General features: G+C 50.5%; 1 protein-coding gene across 2 annotated transcripts in view; it reads right to left on the minus strand.

Annotated features, from left to right (window-relative positions):
• LOC146868301 (tyrosine-protein phosphatase non-receptor type 11-like) overlaps positions 1 to 21,480 on the minus strand; it is a 248,597-nt gene that overhangs the window by 19,943 nt on the left and 207,174 nt on the right. For both annotated transcript variants that reach the window (XM_085609654.1, XM_085609656.1), the window contains exons 12-13: positions 3,201 to 3,268; positions 156 to 307 (exon numbers count right to left, since the gene is read on the minus strand). In XM_085609654.1, the coding sequence (XP_085465780.1) occupies positions 156 to 307; positions 3,201 to 3,268 (220 nt within the window). The remainder of the gene's footprint in view (positions 1 to 155; positions 308 to 3,200; positions 3,269 to 21,480) is intronic.

Here is a 21,480-nt window from a genome sequence, read left to right on the forward strand (position 1 = left end):
AGTGAGGGAATTGTTGGAGGTGGTCACGGGGGGGAGGGGGCGCCAACAAACGTTGTCGCACCGGGCGCCACCAGGGCTAAAGCCGGCCCTACAGATAGCCCTTTAGGGCAGTCCTTGACCAGAATGTAAGAATAGCTGGGAGACATGCAACCCACCTGCTCTTGCTCAAGCCGCTGCTGCATAGTTTCAATATACTGCTGCACAGCCATATAGATGAATTTGTATTGGGCTTCTGTTTGCACCATGCCCGACCGCTGCCGCCGCACAGTCTGGATAGTTTTGGGTATGTCAATGTCGCAGTCCAAACCTGGAAGAAAGGTGGAAAAAAAACAAGGGCATGACGGGCAATGCCAGAGCTTCCGGTCAGGTGAGGAGGTCAGGAGCCTTCAATAAGCTGGCGGTAAATCACTGGTGGGCCTTCTTGTAAGTGCCCTCATCTCTGAGCATCAGCCTAGAAGGCTGGAACCAGAAGCAGGAGGCGCCACGGGGAAGCCTTAGTGTCTGTAAAGTAGACTCATGGTAAACACGCCAATCATGGAGGAAAAGTACACAAAGTAGATTGTTGACTATATACAGAAGCTTCTTGTCCTGATACCAAGACTGCGTAATGTGGGCTGTGCCTGGCACTGAGCAGACACCATGGCAACACCACCAAATGCATTGAGCAGCTCCTCTGCCTGCCAGGCTCCTGGTGCTGCAGCTTGGAATTAGGCAAGACGATTGGTGGTGCCTTGTAAACACAACCAGCTGCCAACGGTGCTCCCATAGTGGTGCCAGTGGTGGTCCAATGCTGCTCCACTTTACTACAGATCATCATTAAGGGCCACCACTGGCATCAACATAGAACTAAACATCACACTAGGCCTCACTCTGGAAGTATCCGAGGCAGAAGTCTGGCAAGAAGCAGCACATTCAGAAGCACGCAACACCCGCCCTGGCCAAACAGCAGCACCATCTCGGGTTCAATGAAATGCACCCCCATGGCACCTTGAGCAGTGGACCAGGCACATCGAGCCACAGTCCTGGTGTATGCCAGCAGCGCCCTGGCAGGCTGCCATAATGACCACAATGCTAGCATGCTTCGTCCGCAGCAGTGTTTGTGTGGCACGCTTTTCTACTGCAGCAGAACCAAAGACAGACACTTTCAATGAAAACACCCTGATAATGGCTGCACCATGCCGTATTTAGGCAGAACTTGGATTTTAACGCCATCCTTATGATAGCAGCATCCGAGTATTTCAGGACTTGAGCATCTCTGGCATACTGTGACGGCAGTTTCAATGTTTATTTATTCCCTTGCACAAGCTTTTTGAATACCAGTTCACTGGCACAGGATCAGTGCTGGGATTTTCTTTCCTACGAAGCATTTTACGCTGCTGCTATTCTTTTTGTGATATGGTTTTGGTGTGCTTTTATCAGGTAGATTGTTATAATTGAGTTTGGTACCATTTCTCATTTGCCACGAACCTGTTCTGCCGTACATCCAGGTTTTCATACCAGGCACACAATTCTCCGATGACCACAGCACAACCACTGGCTGCTGTTGTGAGCCCTATTCTTTTGGGTCCTAAGGGAGTCGGTGCATACCTGTAGAAAGATACAGGCTAGCATTTCTGAGCCGAGGTGTGCCCCAAACATATTTACAGCGTTTACTTGCTAGGTCCTTGATTTTTAAAGAAATTTGAGTTCTATGGGTCAATTATAGCCATATTGGGGAGTGTTGGGGAGTTTCTGGAAATATTCAGGATTTGTAGGGTTACTGCTAGCTTTTCCTAGCAAATAATCAAATTATAGGTCAGGTGAGTGAGAACTCGTCAGTCATTTTGGTTGATTCGAGGCAGATTGGCTAACTCACAGTGCGCTGCACAGATTTATAGCTGCAAAACATAACACGTACAAGGGGTGGGGATAGTTCCATTTAGACCTGGGGTGCTCTAAGAATGCTGCCAGTGCTGGTCGTTAGCAGCACCCTTGTGTGATGAACCTCATACATCAGGTATACAAAATTCTAGTAATGGACAGCCACTAGAGCTGCAAAAAGCAGACAAAAACTAAAGACATCTCCTGATGGCCAGAAAGGACCCTAGGAAGCATGTGGGGTGCAATCACGTCTGCACTTTTCCAAGTCTCCCACTATAGTTCTCCCCTGTAACACCCATTAATACTTCTTTGAATTTACATTTTACTGTCCCTCACCAACAGGGTTTATGTGGCGGTGACAGACAGTAAAAAAAAAAAAGCATTTCACCCATCAACCTTTTTGAATACCGGAGTGTGACACCCTATTGAAGAGATCTAAATAGTCCGAAACCAGCCTTGGGTTCTCATTCAGAGGGGGCTGCAGTTCAGACTGAACTCTTCCTGCCGCAGCAGACTCAAGACTAACCAGCAGGTGGCAGGCTCCTGTCTGAGGTGGCAAAACGGGCAAAAGAACAACAGAACGCAGCCCAGAGTCATTACCAGTGGCTGAGATTAATTGAAGCCTTCTACCCATCACTTGCCTTGTGTGCCTCAGAGGTTCTTACATATGCACCCTTCCGTAGCTGAGCACTGTGTCCACCCAGAGCATGCATGCTCCCCCTACATTCAGTGTGCACACCCTCTGCATTCAAATGCGCCTGGATCTCAAAGAGCACGCCCCGCACATAGAGTACTCACACCAGCATCCAGATCTCAGAGGGAATGGCCACTGCTGGAGTATGCACACCTTCTGCCCTCAGCCTACATGTACCCAGATCTCAGTGAGCACACCGCATGCTCCGAGGACACATCCTTCGTACATATGCACCCAGATCTCAGTGAGCACAGCCCATGCTCAGAGGACACACAATGCACATAGGCACCTAGATCTCAGTGAGAACACCCCATGCTCCGAGGACACACACCTGAACATATGCACCCAGATGTCAGCGAGCACACCCCGTGCTCAGAGGACACACCCTCTATACATATATATGCACCCAGATCTCAGGAAGCACACCCCACGCTCAGAGGACACACACCCTCCACACACATGCACCCAGACCTCAGAGAACACGCCCCGTGTCTGGAGCATGCACACCCCACCGTCAGTGCATATGTAGATAAGCCTTCCGTGTGCACACCCTCATGCCCTTCCCCAATGCGCACCTCCATCGAGCCCCCTTAGTCTGCACGCCCCCTGCCCTTAGCTGCACGTGCACTACCCTCTGCCCACCAACCTTTACGGGAGATGATGTCCACCAACAGGTCAATCACAATGATGGTTCCCGTGCGTCCGATTCCGGCACTAGAAGAGATGAAATTGGAGGAATCAGGTAAAAGGAAGAGAGACAAGGAGCGCATTTTAACTGCACACAAAGACCAGAGGCACAATGGAAACCGCTCAGCATCTGGATATACAGAGCTAGCGCACCAGGGACCATTATACAAGCAGATCTCTGAACCATCAGAACCAGAACCAAAACCTCAGACCAAGTTCTCAGACTAGACCGTACACCTCAAGGCCGAGGCCTGCCCGGTGGCGACAGAGGCCTGCCCGGTGGCGACTGAGGCAGTGGGGACGGTCATTCACCACTCCGGTCACAGAGCCACAAGTTCAATGCATTGTTAATTGCAAAACCAATGTACAACCTTTATGCACTAAAGACTTCACGGCTTATTCTACAAGGTGGCACTGCATTAGAAACCAAGATACAACATGATACACAATGCCCAGTCGGATCATTTACTACTTTGAAGAACAGGTTTTACTGCACATGTATGTCAAACAGAACATTTAAAAATATGGTATGCACAAAAATAGAAAATACCATCACATTCTCAGTATCAAATAGGACCGCTACCCAGCACTTTTAGAATGCTTCCGCCTTAGACTCAATTGTTCGAACATGAGGCCTATAGTGTGGACGCTTGGCAGCCTTTGAAGTCTTAGACTTTACTATGATTGGTTTACCTCCAGTCAGGCAACGGAGCAGAGGAACCAGCTGGCGGCTGTGGAGCGGGCAGTGCCAGGATCCTCCCCCGCCGTCTATGGCGAAGAACACAAAATGGAACCTGCAGCACTCCGAAGCGTCAGGGCACGTGCCTTATCAACGTCATGGCGCGTGCCTCATCAACGTCAGGGCACGTGCCTCATCAACGCCAGGAGCCCTTGGTGCGGTCAGGTACCCATTCAGTTTGGAATCTAGACAGTCACATGTAGGAGCTACAGAGGGTATGTGCCAAGCCGCCCTCCACTCAATAATCATTAAATCGAACAAGGCTTAGCACTAGGGAGGGATATGACTTTTATTGTTGCTTTAGGACCTGCACAGCTCATGGAAATTGTTATTTCTCCTCGGCTACTGGTATTACATCCAGATAAATGTAGTCCTAATCCCCTCAAATGTTGAAAACAAACTAAAGAACAAGTTACTTACCTTCGGTAACGATGTATCTGTAAGAAACATTAGTTAGTTAGATTCCTCACCTTAGAATATCCCCAGGCGTCAGACTGGATCCGGAAGATTTTTCGTCAGCAATACCCCTTGCGCGTCGCTAGGCGTCGTCTGCGGCTCCGCGTCCGTCGTCGGCGTTGTGCGCCGGGATGACGTCGTCGGAGTACTTAGACGCCGCCCTCGCGCGCTGACGTCAGTTCTTGTACATAGCCTTCCGCGCCAGGAACGCAGAGCCATGCAAAGACCGACACTGGTGCCAAAAATAAAATCTAGGGGCCTGAAAAGGATAACCTTAACCCTAGATGTCAGTTCGCAGAACGGGGAGGATGGGAGGGTCGGTGAGGAATCTAACTAACTAATGTTTCTTACAGATACATCGTTACCGAAGGTAAGTAACTTGTTCATCTGAAAGAAACACGTTAGTTAGATTCCTCACCTTAGAATAGATACCCAAGCAATACCATCCCCGGTGGTGGGTCTGCGAACCAAGATCACACCAGAAAGTCCTGGAGGACAGAACGGCCAAAGAAGCCATCCCTCCGGACTTGGCTGTCAAGGCAATAATGCCTGGCAAACGTGTGTAGCGAAGCCCACGTCGCCGCCTGACAGATGTCCTGCAAAGGGACTCCCCGTCCCAAGGCAGTAGTAGCCGCCGTGGCCAGAGTAGAATGGGCGCGCAGCCCAACAGGAGGGTCCTTTTTAGCCAAGGAATAGCAGATTTTTATACACAAAACGACCCACCGAGAGATGGTTCTTTTGTGCACAGCTTTCCCCTTCTTAGCGCCCACGTACCCAACAAAAAGCTGGTCGTCCACCCGGAACTGTTTTATGCGGTCCAGATAAAAGGAGAGCGCACGTTTTGGGTCCAGACGGTGGAGCCTCTCTTCCTCTTTGGAAGGATGCGGAGGCGGAAAGAAGGTGGGCAAGGTGACAGACTGCCCAAGGTGAAATGGAGTCACCACTTAAGGAAGAAAGGAGGGACGAGGCCGAAGGACAACCTTGTCCGGATGAACAGACAGAAAAGGAGGCTTTGAAGATAAAGCCTGGAGCTCACTCACCCGTCTAGCCGAGGTGATGGCTACCAGAAAAGCAGTCTTTAGAGTTAGAAGACGAAGAGGGCAATTGTGAAGAGGCTCGAAGGGAGCGCACATCAGGAATGTCAATACCAGGTTCAAGTCCCACTGAGGCATTACAAAGGGGACAGGAGGGAACGTGTGTGTAATGCCTTTGAAAAAACGTGTGACCACAGGGGACTTGAAAAGAGAAGGCTGATCAGGAAGCCGCAAGAAGGCGGAGATGGCAGCAAGATAACCTTTCAGAGTGCCCAGGGCAGAGCCCTGCCGGGCCAGAGAAAGAAGGAAGAGGAGAACCTCAGAAAGAGGGGCGGAAAGGGGATCCACAGCCTTTGCTGTGCACCATGCCACAAATTTGTTCCACCGGCAGGCGTATACCGACTTTGTGGAGGGACGCCTGGCTGCCAGAATGATATCACAGACTTCAGGAGGCAAGTCAAATGGCATCAACTGCCGCCGCTCAATCTCCACGCATGGAGGTGGAGGCTGGACAGGTTCGGGTGGAGGACCGTCCCCTGCTGCTGCGACAGAAGATCCTCCCGAAGGGGCAGACGTATCGGGGGATCGGTCAACAGACTGAGTAGCTCGGGATACCAGTATCTTCGTGCCCAATCCGGAGCCACCAAGATGACTTGGGCCCGGTCGCGCCTGATCTTCTTCAGCACTCTGGGCAGAAGTGGTATAGGCGGAAAGGCGTACAACAGACCGCAACTCCACTCGTGACGAAAAGCGTCGCCGAGCGAGTGCCGCCTTGGAAATTCCAACGCGCAGAACTGCTGACATTGCGCGTTCTCTTCGGTGGCGAATAGATCTAACCAAGGCTCTCCCCACTGCTGAAAGAGGCCTTGCGCCACTTCGGAGTTCAGACGCCATTCGTGATCCATCATGCACCGGCGGCTGAGTTCGTCTGCTCTGGCGTTCAGAGAGCCCGCCAGATGTTGAACCACCAGGGTGACGCCCTGGTGTTCCAGCCATGTCCAGAGGCACAGAGCCTCCTGACAAAGGGTCCACGACCCCACCCCGCCCTGTTTGTTGCAGTACCACATGGCGGTGGTGTTGTCCGTGAACACCTGCACGACACTTCCCCTGACAGAGGGAAGGAAGGCTTTCAGTGCAAGCCGGATCGCTCTCAACTCAAACAGGTTGATGTGGAGACGAGACTCCGCCGGAGACCAGAGGCCTCTGATCTCCGCCTCTCCCATATGGCCACCCCATCCCAGGAGGGACGCATCCGTCACTACGACATGCTCCGGTTGGGGAAGGGAGAGGCTCTTGCCCTTGACCCACTCGCGGTCCGTCAGCCACCACTGCAACTGCTGTGCAGTACCCTCCGAGATCAAGACATGGTCGGACAGGTTGCCGTGATGCTGGGCCCACTGAAACTTCAGGTCCCACTGCAGAGCCCGCATGCGCCGCCTGGCGTGATGCACTAGTAGGATGCAGGAGGCCATCAGTCCCAGAAGCCGCAACACTAGCCTGACCGAAACCCGGGATAGAGGCCGAAAGATGGGAAGCAGGGCCTGTATATCCCGGACCCGCTGTTCCGGTGGATGGACCCGGAACTGCGCCGAATCGAGAACCGCTCCGATGAAGAGGAGCTTCTGAGAGGGGCTCAGGTGTGACTTCGGCACGTTGATGGAAAACCCCAGCAAATGCAGGAGATCCGCCGTAGTCTGGAGGTGGGAGACGACTGCCCGGGGCGAGCCCGCCTTCAACAACCAGTCGTCGAGATAGGGGAAGACTGGAACCCCTGATCTGCGCAGATGAGCTGCGACCACCGCCATCACTTTCGTGAACACCCGAGGGGCACTGGTGAGGCCGAAGGGGAGCACGGTAAACTGAAAGTGCTCTTGGCCCACCGTGAACCGCAGGTAACGCCGGTGGGCCGGCAGGACGGGGATATGGAAATATGCGTCCTGCAAGTCCAACGCTACCATCCAGTCTCCAGGGTCTAGGGCAGCTAAAACCTGAGCCAACGTTAGCATCTTGAACCTTTCCTTTCGGAGGAAGGCATTGACGTTCCGGAGGTCCAAGATAGGGCGCAGGCCCCCCTTGCCCTTCTTGGGAACCAGAAAGTAGTGGGAATAACAACCACGACCTACTTCTGGACTCGGAACGCGCTCGACGGCCCCCTTGGCCAAGAGAGCCGAAACTTCCTCGCGGAGAAGATCCAAATGATCCCCCGAGATACGGTGGTGCTGCGGTGGCATGGCTGGAGGGGTCGTCTCGAAGGGGAGGGAGTAGCCCCTTCGGACGATCTGCAGCACCCACCTGTCCGATGTTATGGACCGCCAGTGGAGCAGGTGATGGCGAACTCTGCCGCCCACTGGCGTGGTATGGGCCTGAAAGCTCGGACTAGGAGGGCTTTGAGGCGGATGCTGCCGGGGTGGAAGTGGGCTGACCACGTCGGCCTCCATTTCCGCCACGGCGGAAGCCACGTCCGCGACCGCGCGCAGGTTGGTTCTGCGGCTGGTGGCTTTGCGGACGTGAGGAGGCGCCCCTTCCTTGGCCACGAAAGGGGCGAAAAGCGGAGGTGTGCGCCCGCGGAGCCGAGAGGCCCAAGGACTTGGCCGTAGCCCGGGAGTCCTTAAAGCGGTTCAGCGCACTGTCCGCCTTCTCACCAAACAGGCGAGTGCCATCAAAGGGCATGTCCATGAGGGTGTTCTGGACATCCCCGGAAAATGACGTGGACCGCATCCAGGCGTGGCGGCGGAGCGCCACCGTGGTGGAAATCGCCCGACCTAGCGAGTCCGTGGTGTCAAGCCCACATCTTATGGCGTTCCGTGCTGCATCCCTCCCATCGGCCAAAGCCTGGGTAAGACGCGTCCGGACCTCCTCCGGACACAGGGGCAGCACGTCCTCCACCGTATCCCACAGGGAATGGGAATAACGGTCCAAGAGACAGGCGGTATTTAAGGACCGCAGGCCCAAACTAAGGGACGAGAACAGTTTCTTGCCAAACTGCTCGAGTCTCTTGGAATCCCGGTCCGGCGGAGCGGTCGGGAAGGAGGATTGGGAAGTAGAGGCCTGGATAACCAGACTCTCGGGGGTGGGGTGTTGGGACAGGAAACTGGGGTCGCCCGGAGCAGGGCGGTGGCGCCTGGCAACGTTCCTATCCACAGGAGGAACTGTGGAGGGCTTGGACCAGGTGCCCTGCAGAACGTCAGTGAGGGCCTCGTTGAACGGCAGCAGAGGCTCAGTGGAGCTTGCTGAGGTTTGAAGCACCTCAGTGAGGATGTTGGTCCTCACAGCCACGGCAGGCAACTCGAGCCCAAGGGCCTCAGCCGCCTTGCGCAGCACCACAGAAAATGCTGCACCCTCCTCCGAAGCCACGGTCGGAGGAGAAGTGAATCCAGCGTCTGGCGAGGTGTCCAGCCCACTGGCCTCCCCCAGTTCATCTGCCCAGTCCTGAGAAAGCTGTGACTGAACAGCCAGAGGGTCCTCGAACCCCTCCCAGTCGCCCCCTTCTTCCGATTCCTGATAAACAGGAGGAATGATCGGAACCGGACTGTAGAGATGGTAGGACTCAAGCGGCGTCGGATGCGGCGTCGGCGGACGCCGTGCCGGCGTCGGGTCCGGATGAGGGCTAAACTGGGGCGTCGGCGTCACAGGCGTCGGCGGCGCCGGTGACGCCGTCGGTGGTTCAGGCGTCGGCGCCGGTGGAGGAGTGACTAGGTCAACCGGCGTCGACTGGGGCCCAGGCAAGGGCCCCGCGGGGACCTGCGGCGTCGAGACCGGAGTTGTCGACGGCGCCGGGGCCGGAGCCGCCGGCACGCGAGGTCGCCCAGTCGAGTCCGCGGGGCCCGAAGGCGCGCCAGCGGGCGTCGACGGCGGGGCCAGGCTCCTCATGGCCGAGAGGAAGGCACTGATCTCCGCCGGCGCCGTGTCAGCCCCAGGGACCGGAAGGTATGGGGGCGGACGCGGCACCTGCGGCTCCGCCGGAGCCGCGGGGGTGGAACCACTTGGACCCTCGGCCGAGTCGCGCGACCGGCGAGGGGAGTCCGAAGAGCGATGTCGCCGCTTGGACTTCTTAGAGTGTTTGGACTTACCCGACGACTTGGAGCCCGACGATCGATGGTGGCGTCGGCTAGGGCTCCGCGAGCGATCCTTGGACCTCCTCCTGGACCGGGATCGCGCACGACGCGGAGCCGAGTGGCGAAGCTCGAGAAGCTTGCGGGACCGCTCCCGCCTAGCCTTCGAAGTCAGGGCCTGACAGTCGTTGCACGACTCCGCGTCGTGGTCGGGGCCTAAGCAGTAGAGGCACCGGCGGTGGTGATCGGTCACCGACATCAGTCGATGACAATCCTCGCAAGCCTTGAACCCAGGCATCCTACCGGCACCAGATGTCGACAGACAAGGATCAAAAATGATCAAAAAAGATTTAGTCAAAAAAGACTAAAAGGGGTAGCTCTCCCGGATCTGCGCTTACTGGCGCGGAAAAAAGAAGAACTGACGTCAGCGCGCGAGGGCGGCGTCCAAGTACTCCGACGACGTCATCCCGGCGCACGACGCCGACGACGGACGCGGAGCCGCAGACGACGCCTAGCGACGCGCAAGGGGTATTGCTGACGAAAAATCTTCCGGATCCAGTCTGACGCCTGGGGATATTCTAAGGTGAGGAATCTAACTAACGTGTTTCTTTCAGATTAACAGCCCACCGTTATCCAACACCTTCACAGAAAGAAGTAAAGAATACTCAAGAAAAAATGAAGGTGAAAAGTGAGTGGGCACCTCACGTACGCAACACCAGGGAGGCTACCAGCCGGTTCTCGCCAGTATGCCCACGTTTTCTCATCATCTGTTACCCACTCCCAAGAGTCAAGAAATTAGAGTCCAGTGAAGAAAAAGAGGGAACAGATCAAGAAAGGGAAATATTTACTGTTCCCAACAAAGAAAAAGAAAAAGAAACCCGTGTATTGCGAAGAACCTGATGTCCCAAGCAATATTAAAATTGAGTTAAAGACTCACTTGCAATAACCCTCTTTATTCAAACCGGTGAGTCTTACTCAAACTAAAAGCACTCGATGTTGCTAACCTTTGTAAAGAAGGCCAACATGTTTCATTGCCACTCAACTTTGTTCTGGCAAATTCATCAGGGCAAGGGTTTCAATCAAGCACCTCACTGGACGTAAGTTTTTATGTTGCGGGAGGGCATGTAGAGGCGGAGGGCATTCGTACCTGCCTCCACTATGCCGCACGGGGTTGTATTGAATACTCTTTCCCCGGTTTTTATGGCTGCACTATTGCTAGCTCGTTAATCACCGCAACCGCTATCTGGAAGGGCTGTATCCCCTCCCCGCTATCTGGAAGGGCCGTATCTCCTCCCCGCGGGGAGGAGATGCGGCCCTTCCAGATAGCAGTTGCGGTGATTAACGAGCTAGCAATAGTGCAGCCATAAAAACCAGGGAAAGAGTATTCAATACAACCCCGTGCGGCATAGTGGAGGCAGGTACGAATGCCCTCCGCCTCTACATGCCCTCCCGCAACATAAAAACTTACGTCCAGTGAGGTGCTTGATTGAAACCCTTGCCCTGATGAATTTGCCAGAACAAAGTTGAGTGGCAATGAAACATGTTGGCCTTCTTTACAAAGGTTAGCAACATCGAGTGCTTTTAATTTGAGTAAGACTCACCGGTTTGAATAAAGAGGGTTATTGCAAGTGAGTCTTTAACTCAATTTTAATATTGCTTGGGACATCAGGTTCTTCGCAATACACGGGTTTCTTTTTCTTTGTTGGGAACAGTAAATATTTCCCTTTCTTGATCTGTTCCCTCTTTTTGTTCACTGGACTCTAATTTCTTGACTCTTGTGAGTGGGTAACCGATGATGAGAAAACGTGGGCATACTGGTGAGAACCGGCTGGTAGCCTCCCTGGTGTTGCGTACGTGAGGTGCCCACTCACTTTTCGCCTTCATTTTTTCTTGAGTATTCTTTACTTCTTTCTGTGAAGGTGTTGGATAACGGTGGGCTGTTATTTAGTTTGTTTTCAACATTTGAGGGGATTAGGACTACATTTATCTGGATAGACTACCAGTAGCCGAGGAGAAATAACAATTTCCATGAGCTGTGCAGGTCCTAAAGCAACAATAAAAGTCATATCCCTCCCTAGTGCTAAGCCTTGTTTGATTTAATGGAATCTAGACAGACCAGTGTGGACGGAGGGTGCTGGCAAACCGGAGGAAGTCTGAAAGATTGGGGTAACTGCGGGCATTGTAGTCAGAGTGGGGAGGTACTGCAGTTAACAGAGACTATTGGCATCTAGCTACACTGTGGCGGCGGGGGTTCATCCCACATTGGACTATGGTGAACAATCATTCAACAGGCACTTTACGGACTTCGAAGTTCTTTCTTATAACGGCAATTTAAGAGAAAAAGAACTGGGATGGTGCGCCCGAGAAGGCGGATACAAGGTGACACAATGGAGACAGACAGAGGTTGGGAGAGTACCAGACTTGAATATGAAGAAACTAGACAAGGTGGAGAAAGTGTCTGTATGTAGCATCAGGGTCACACCCTGTAAAGTGAAGGCGGAGAACCTTATGAAAGGAAGTCACAAGGTGGCGGAGGGCAGTGTGAGACACGCAGAGAAGAGCTCAAGGAACAGGAGGATTGCTGTGGCTGAATTTCAGTGCGGCCTATGACCCTCAGCACTGTAGTGGGGAGTGTTGGAAAATATAAAGCACTAAAAGCATTTTACTGCGTTAGGATTTCCAGTGATTAACAGAATTCTGAGGTGAAGGAGTTCTTTTCCGGAATGCCTGACCACACTAACCATGATGGTGGTAAGCTGATAACAAGCACTGGTAAAGCCAATAGTTCTCACCTTCGAGACTATTACCTCTGGCTTTCCTGTTGTTCCTGTGATATGGAATTGTTTGGTGTGGAGTGAAATTATGTGGTTATGTGGCGTGGGGTGGAATTAAGAGGTCTAGAATGGAATTGTGTTGCACAGAATTGTTGTGTTGAGTGGAATACTGTGGAGTGACATTCTGTGGACTGCAATTGTGTGTCACGGAGTGGAATTATGTAGAGTGACATTGTGGTGTGGAGTGTCATGGACTAGAATTGTGTGTTGCGGGGTTGCAATATGTACTGTAGGTGGAATTATGTTGTGTGTAGTGAATTATGTGGTGTGGCATGGAATTGAGTAGCACAGATTTTTGCTGCACCAAGTGGAATTTTGTGGAGTGAAATTGTAAAGTGTGAAGTTGAACTGTGTGGTGTGGAACTGTGTGAGGCTGACTGGAATTATGTTGAGTGGAATTATGTGGCATGGAGAGGAGCAGAATTTTGTGGATTGTAACTATGTGGTGTGAAGTGGACCTATGAGAGTTTGAATTATATGGCATGGTGCAGAGTAGAAATTTGTGGAGTTGAATTATGTGGTATGGAGGGGAGTGGAATGTGCTATGTAGTGGATGTATGTGGTGTGGAGCTGAAATGTGTACTGTAAATATGTGGCATGGTTTGGAGTGTAATTGGGTTTAACAGTGTGAATTTACGTGGAGTGGCATTGTGTGGCATGATGTTGAATTATATTGTGTGGCCTGCAATTATGTGGTGTGAAGCAGAATTATGTGGATTGGAGTGGAATGGTTTGGTATTGTATGGTGTGGAATTATGTGGGGTGAAATTGTGTGGCATGGTGTGCAGTGGAACTATGGAGAATTATGTGGTATTGAGTGTGGTGGAATTACGTGGACTGGGATTGTGTCATGGAGAGTAATTGTGTGGGTCATGGAGTGTCCTGGAATTATGTGGCATGGCCTTAAAATATGAGGCATTATGTGGAATTGTGATGTGGATTGTATCTATGTGATGTGGATTGGATCTATGTGGTGTGGAATGGAATTATGTGTTGTGGAGTAGAATTATGTGGTCTGGCGTGGAATTATGTAGTGTGGAATTGTGTGGAGTGAATTCTGTAGCATGGAATTGTGTGGTGTTGAGTGGAATTATGTTGAGCGGAATAGTGTGTTGTGTGGAGAGTTGCTATGTGGCGTGGAATAGATTTATGTGGAGTCAAATTATGTGATGTGGAGTGAGATTATGTGGAGTGAGATTATGTGGAGTGTAATTATGTGGTGTGGAATTGTGTGGCATGGTGTGGAGTGAAATTATGTGGCATGGTGCAAAGTTGAGTGCAATGTGTTTTGGAGCGGAGTGGATATATGTGGAGTCTAGTATTGTGCTGTGGAGTACAATTATGTAGCGTGGAGTGAAATTATGTGTAGGGGAATTATCTGGAGTTGAAGTGTGTTGCGTGGAGAGTAAATTATGTGGATTGGAGTGAAATTATGTGGAGTGGAATGCAGATATGTGGAGTAGAATTTGTTGAATTGCAATATGTGGCATGGAGTGGAATGATGTGGAGTGGAATTGAGCCGACTTGAATTGTGGTGTGGAATTGAGATGTTGAAATGTGTTGTCTCTAGTGGAATTATGTGGTGTGAGTTGTGTGTGTTGTGTAACTGCGTGACACTTATTTCTGTGGCATGTTAGATTATGTGGAATTGAATTATGTGGAATGTAATTATGTGACATGGAGTGGGGCTGAATTAAGTGCAGTGGCCTTGTGTGGCATGGAGTGTAATTATGTGGAGTGGACGGGGACAAAGAGGCGGGTGGAGAGAAGAATAAGGAGGGACAGGGCAGGAGGGGATGGCTTCAAATGCAGTTTCCCAGTGCCAAAATAATTACCTTCAGCAATGTAAACATATTTATCAACCGCCTGATATCTGCAAGCAAGGGGAAAGGATGTGGGGTAACAGTCAACACTGCAAACTTTGGAGCTGGGGAACATGGTTAGTCTCGGTACCGGCTTAACATCCTGTGACTCTGGGCAAATCACTTAATCTTCCTGTGCCTACACAAAATGAAGTTATCAAACACATTTGTCTTCTCCCAGGCAGCAGAGCCCGTTTGGTGAATATCAAAGCTCTAACGTAGGTATTTGTGAGTTTTGTGCCACAAGAGCTTGCATGTGTTATATTTTTCATCTGGTTCCATAGAAACACCTTAGGATAATACAACTAAAATGAACATATCATGCATTTATTTGTTGACTTATTTCTCCATAAAACTTTCAGGCAGATGTCAAATGCCAATAGTTTTAAGGAGAAATATGTCCTTCCCTGCTTGACATCTCGGAAGGTAGAGCTTTGTATTGCAAAAATAAATAAATTCACTGTTTCCACTGGAAAAACTTTGCCTTCGGGGACTTTAAACACTGAAGCAAAATCTGCAATATGATATCAGCAAGCAAGCCAGGGCAGAGGGTATGGCATAGCAGGCAAAGGTACAGACTTTGGAGCTGGGGAACCGTGTTTGAGTCTCGTCACCGGCCCAACATCCTGTGACCCTTAGCAAATCACATAATATTTTCTTGCCTACACAAAATGAATGTGTCCTTATGTAAAGCACCCCAACACCTTCGGGTCGAGCTTGGGCTATAAAAAAGCTGCAACAAAAACAGAAGTCAAAGGACCGGACAAAAATACCTGGCCTCCCGGCTTATCTATTGTGCTGGGTGAAGGCATGGCAATGGGAAGAAGTGGGAACAAGTAAACAGACAACAGGATGGAGCAAACAACATTGCTGAATACGAAAGATGCACGCTGTAGAGCGGCTCAACAAAAGGAAAAAAATAACACAAAAAAGCGCGAGCACACAAGTACTAGGGCCTTACCCAAGGGGATGGTCACATGCAAGAAGATGGAAGTGCCTACTGCAGAGCTGACCAGCAGGGAGCAAGCAATTGAGAGTGTCTTGAAGCCCACCAACGGTAAGTAATGTGCGGCCTCCAAGCCTACTAACAGTAAACAACAGGTCTTGAAGAGACAAAGCATGCAATATATCTATGCGAGACCTAAAACATGTCTACAGGCTTCACTCTAGTAAGACATGCATGCCAAATGGTGATGACTGAGCTACCATTATTGTGGCCTTCAGGAATCAATGATTTATGGAATCGGGCTCTGAACATAGAGTGACACAGGAGAGGTGGGGGTGTTTGGTAAGTGTTAGATAAACTAGAAAGAAAAGGTTCTTGCAGAGAAAGGGATGAGTTTTCCCTAGCCCATCAGACAGTTATGGTTTGGGGGACCTAGCGAACAATGGACGTGCGGATTGTCCGTTACACACAGGAACCAAGCAACCTGCATGGAAAGGATTATGTTATGTACCCTGCAATTATCTGTTTGTTGATGGTAGTGCTGTAGATTCACATGCTCTGCATACTCATGCCATTTAATGTTGGGCTCGGTCGATTACAATTTGTTTATCTCCGAAAAAGTCTTTCCAGTCACAAGGTCTCAGTGACTCCTCCTCTGGTCTTGGGTGTACATGGGCACTGACTCCATTTTAGATTGTTTTTCGCCCATGGGGTGAGAGTAGAAATTGAGTAGTGAGCAGAAAAGAATAGAGTAAGTGAAAGAAATCTGTAACAAGCACAAGCTTCCAGGGATGAGGGTGGACCCCTGTGAATCTACAGCACTATAAGCAACAGATGTTTATAGGGCAAGTCACATAATGCCTTTGTAACATGTGTGGCTGTACAGACATACGCTCTGCATAGACTATAAAGCAGTACTTCCCTAAGCGGTGGATAGCCAGTGGATGGTGCAGAGGTCTGAAACGGAGTCTGACCAACTTTAGCTTGCTGGCTAGCATGAATATCCACACAATTGTATTTTGTGAAAGTGCGTGGGGGGGGGACGCTCTGGCAGATTTACCAATATTTGACGTGGGTATATTCCCAAGAAAAACCATAGAAGCAAACTGTTTGCGTGCTGAGTCAGGAATGGGGTTGGAAGGTAGGAATATTTTAGCTTTTGCGCAATAGGTCGGATGCGCTAAATTCCCTGATTTGGAACTGCATGACCCTTGTGGGGTTCTGAAAAGGCCACAAACAATTGTATTTTGTGAAAGGATTTGGTTCTATAAATGGCTTTAGATCAAATGTGTGAAGTGCCCTTTCAGCTACAGAGTCAGAGTGTGGAAAGAAGAGTTAGAACTCAATAGTCTGGTTAAGGTGGAATGTGGAGACCACCTTAGGCAATGATTTTGGCTTGGTTTTAAAAATCACTGTCTTGTTGTACCTGGAACAAAGATTCCAGTAATGCGAGAGGCCTGTAGTTCACTAACATGTCTTGGGGCATTCTGGCTTCTAGATAAGCAACCTACCAAGAGAGAACCTGAAAAAAGCATGAATACAGTGGCTCAGATGCCCCCCCCCCAAATACGTCTTGTGAGGACAATATCAAGATTCCAGACTGGAGCTGGGGGTACACCTAGTGGATTGACCCGTTTAAGGCCCTTCATAAAAGCTTTAATAACAGCAATTTGGAAAAGGGAAGTGTGCGCTCTCTTTTACATATATGTAGCAATAGCAGCCAAATGTATCTAGACTTGACATGCATGTTAACCCCGACCTCTGTATGTGTCCAAAGTAGCAAATAATGTCTTGCAGGGTTTATGTGCTTAGGAGTACCATAGTGGACAAAAAGCTTCCACTTAGCAGCATAGCAGGTGCACATAGTGAGGCTACGGGCGTCCATGAGTATGTCCATACACTCTTCGGGGGTAGTTTGGTAGGTCAAGGTAACTTAACTCTAAGACCTCAGGTGCAAAATCGCCAGTTTGCGCTGTCTGTGGTCCAGGAGTCTGACTTTGCCATGGTTTTGTGTTATAAGGTCCGGTCTGTTAGGGCATTAGACAGAAGGGTCGAGAACCATGGTTGCTTGGCCCACGTTGTAGCCAATAGGATAAGAGTGAGGGGTGGTTGCTTGAGCTTCTTGGCCCGTATGGAATCTGTGGGTGAGGAGGAACAGTGCAAGCATATATCCTTGACCAATTCATCCACAGAGCATTTCCCATGGACTGGGGGTATGGAATCCTGGTGGTGAAGTTTGAGCATTTTGCAATTTTGTGAGTGACAAAGTTCTACGTTTTGGGTGCCCCATCTTTGGAAGTAAGGGATTAGAGGGTGGAGTTCCCACTCATGAACTTGTTGCTGCGTCCTGCTGAGCAGGTCTGAAAAGTTGTAAGCACTCCCGAAAGATACTCTATTAGGAGATGAGCATGGTGATGGATGGCTGAATGTTCGATTCTAGGCACAAGGGCAGATCGCTGAGGGGAGTGAGTGCCTCCTTGCTTCTGTAGGCAGAACATGAAGGCCATTTTGTCTATCCCCACAAGGACTACATTCCCTTGAATTGGCTGAAGGCAAGCTTTGAGAGCTAAATGAATAGTTAACAGTTCCAAGTGGTTGATGTGGAGACCTCCTCAATGAGATGGCACACAGACCCTGGAATGTCATGTCGTTGAGGTGTGCTCCTCAGCAGATTAGAGATGCATCCATGGTGATGTTCACTTGCATAACAGGGTCTGTAAAGGGCCTACCATGCAACAGATTGCTGCTGTTCCACCAAAGCAGAGAGCGATGGGTGCTGGCTCTTACAAGCAATAGATCCTCCAACTGGCCCTCCGCTTTTGACCACTGGCTTGAGAAGCTTTGCTGAAGCATGCACATAATGAGTCCGGTATGAGGCACTCTGGTAATGCATGATGCCATCATACCCAGTAGGCATATTATGGTGAGACCTGGGAGTGGACAGAGTGGCTAAAAGAGAGGGAGAAACTGCTGAAATCCTTGCACCCTTTGGCGGATGGGGATGGCTTTTCCTACTACAAAGTTGAGTCCCGGTCCTAGAACGTGTTGAATCTGAAGTGGTTCCAAATGTGACTTGGTGGCTTTACCATGAACTCCAGGCTGTGCAGCAGAGAGATTGCAGTTTGGGTGTGGGTTAAGCCCTCTTTTCTGCTTGAGCTCTTGATCAACCAATCGTCTAGGTGCGGGAAGATGCAAGTTCCTTCTCTTGCGAGGCAATTGGCTACCACTGCTGAACACTTAGCCAAGACCGTAGGGTCCGGAGTGACACCAAAGGATAGTACCTTGAACTGGTAGCGTTGACCACTTACCATGAAGTAGCGGTGGCGCTGATGAGCTAGATATTTCCTGCGAGTGGTTGGATGATGATCCTCCTCTAACATTCGTCCATCTCCTGCTTTCAAAAGGATTGGGAGTCCCTCGGCATCACAGCAGAGGGTTTCTAAGAGGACAATGGTTTTGGCACCGACAGCGGATTCTTCAGAGCACGTGATGGCTTTGGCTTTAATAATGGAGCCAACTGCGAAAATCCTTGCTAAATTGCTTGCACTACGCTTGGTATCGGTCATTCTGTCGCTGGTCCATCCAGACCAATCCGGCTTCATGCCAGGAAGGAATACGGCGCTAAATATCTGGCATCTTCACAACGTGCTTGCACGCTGGGAATGTAAAGAGGAAGACGCAGTGATACTCTCCCTTGGCGCCTCATTGCCATTCGATTCTATCGAATGGCCATATCCATTTGAGCTCCTGAAACGTCTGGGCCTCGGCCCGAAATTCCTAGGATGGGTGCGGTTGCTTTATACGGGCCTGCGGGGCCAGGTGCTAGTAAATAACCACACATCTCGAATCTTCTCACTGCAACGGGGCACGCGGCAGGGCTGTCCCCTATCCCCCCTAATTTTCTCACTAATGTTAGAACCACTTAGCTCCCGGGTGAGACAAGATGTAATGCTACAGGGGTTGAAATGGGTGGAGGGGCATGAGGAACGTATATCGCTATATGCGGACGATATTCTGCTGTATCTTGCCTCCCCATATAAATCCCTACATTGCGTCCTAAACCTATTCACTAACTTTGGGAAATACTCTGGGTTTTCGATTAATTGGAGTAAGTTGGTGCTATTTGTGCTCCGGGGCCTAACTCCCCGGCTGCCCACTGGATGTAGGGTGGAGGTGACCCTTGAAGGCTTTTGGTACAATGGAATATTCATAACTGCGGACCCTAAGCTCTTCTATGAACTAAACCTCGCGGCTCCCCTAGATAGGCTGCGCAAAGTTGTGAAACACTGGCGATCCCTACCCCTATCACTGGTAGGCCGAGCGGCTCTATTTACAATGTTGGCCCTCCCCCGTTTCCTTTATATTTTGCAGAACTGTCCCAATAGGGTCCAGGATACCTACTTCGCGGGAGTGGAAAGTGAGGTCAAAACCTTATTGTGGGACGGTGGATCCCCGCGTATAGCAATGAACAAGTTAACGAAGGGGTGGTATAACGGGGGCATAGCCCTCCCTGACATTAAACTTTACTATTGGGCATCGCAGCTAATGGTGATAAACCACTGGATCTATTGCTCCCCTGTGGATCCAGCCTACCTGCTAGACAGATATCAAATGGGGAGAGTGGGGTATATGGGGGCGCTGTATTCAAAGGCCCGGAAAGGTCAATACTTCGGCCCTACTGCCCACACAATTGCAATCTAGCACCAAGCAAACTTCCGCTTGGGTTGGTCAAATATACTGACCAAAGCCACACCGCTGTGGTTTACCCATCGACTTGGACTATTATGTCATCAACCCGGGTTCGATAAATGGGACACTATCGGAATCTCCGCAATCGGGGATTTGGTGAGAAAGGGCACAATCCTTAAATTCGAAGACTTCCAAAAGCAATACGATATGGCCCCGGGGGAGGTCTTTAGGTACCTACAGGTTCGCCATGCCCTTACCACAGTACTTCTCGACCTGAGCGACATACCAGAGTCATCCACCTTAGAGGATCGGCTACTAGATGGGCCATTGCTCAATAAAGCCACGTAACTCACTTATAAAAACTGTGCAACAACCTGCCAGACATGTTTTACAAACTGAGTGAGAAATGGCAGATGGACCTCGGGCCCATTGACGAGGACTGGCAGATGGCACTGATGTCCCCCAGGGAGGCAGCCATCACGCTCCATTTCCGACTCATTCAACTTAAGATCCTACATAGATCATATCTCACCGGGGTGACATTGGCTAAGATAGGCTCGAGACCTGATGAGTTCTTTCTGCATGGGTGCCATCAGGCTGCAACATTTTATCATACAGTCTGGGACTGCCCGGTGGGACAACCCATATGGGAGTGGGCAACAAGACATATCCAAGATGCACTGGGGAAGGGACTTCCCCTCACACCACGACTGGGCCTTCTCAATATATGGGGGCAGACTGACCTCACGGAGGTGGAACAGCAAATGACCACACTAGGCTACACCTTAGTCAAACAAGAGATCGCCCGAAAATGGGAAGTGGCGGATAAGCCGTCTCATTGAATGTGGGTTAACACATGTATGATAGCCGAGAAGGAGGTATTTAAAGCAAGAGGATGTCCAAAGAAGTGGGATAGAAAAAGGGGTAAATGGAATGTATATAGAGGTGAAATATGCGTCTCCCCAATTGTGGAAATGGAATTGCAGTGTAAAGAGGGGCGGCCTCCGGCGATACCATGACTGTACCCGATTCATCCTCACTATGGTTCAAAGCACTGTATATCCTGCTGAATATTGCTCAAGTACTGTATGTGACTTTGTATGAAGTGAAACTGATAAAAATATATTTAAAAAATAATGGCGCCAACTGAAAAGGTTTGGCACCGACCGGAGACGCCTTTGGCTCAGGGCTGGTCGAGACCCGTGGGAGGGACTTTTTTCGCCTCAAAGTCTTGGTTTGGTGTTGACCAAGCTTGGAGGCAGTGGTGTATAACAGAGGACAGCATTGGGTCCGGCACATGGCTTAACTCAAAACCCCCATCCCAGAAAGGGGCGGTGCTAGGCTTTGATGTGTGCAGTTCCAGAGGTTTTGGAGGGGTTGGAGCATCAACTGTACTCACACAAGACATGGTCTTCAAGCGTAGACCGGAATAGACTGAGGTGGATGGAACATCCTCAGGCGCGTCTACCTCCAAGATCTCATCCTCGCCTGACTCCGAAAAGTCATGCATCAATGAACACAGGACTAGGCTGGTGTGCCAGAAGTTTGCGCGATTCACCAAATGCTTCATCCTCTTCTTTGGCACCAAGGGGAATTGGCTTTGCTGAAAATCTCCAGCGTTCGAGAA

Source organism: Triturus cristatus, chromosome 1_2, assembly GCF_964204655.1.
Source record: "Triturus cristatus chromosome 1_2, aTriCri1.1, whole genome shotgun sequence".
Lineage (NCBI taxonomy): Eukaryota > Metazoa > Chordata > Amphibia > Caudata > Salamandridae > Triturus > Triturus cristatus.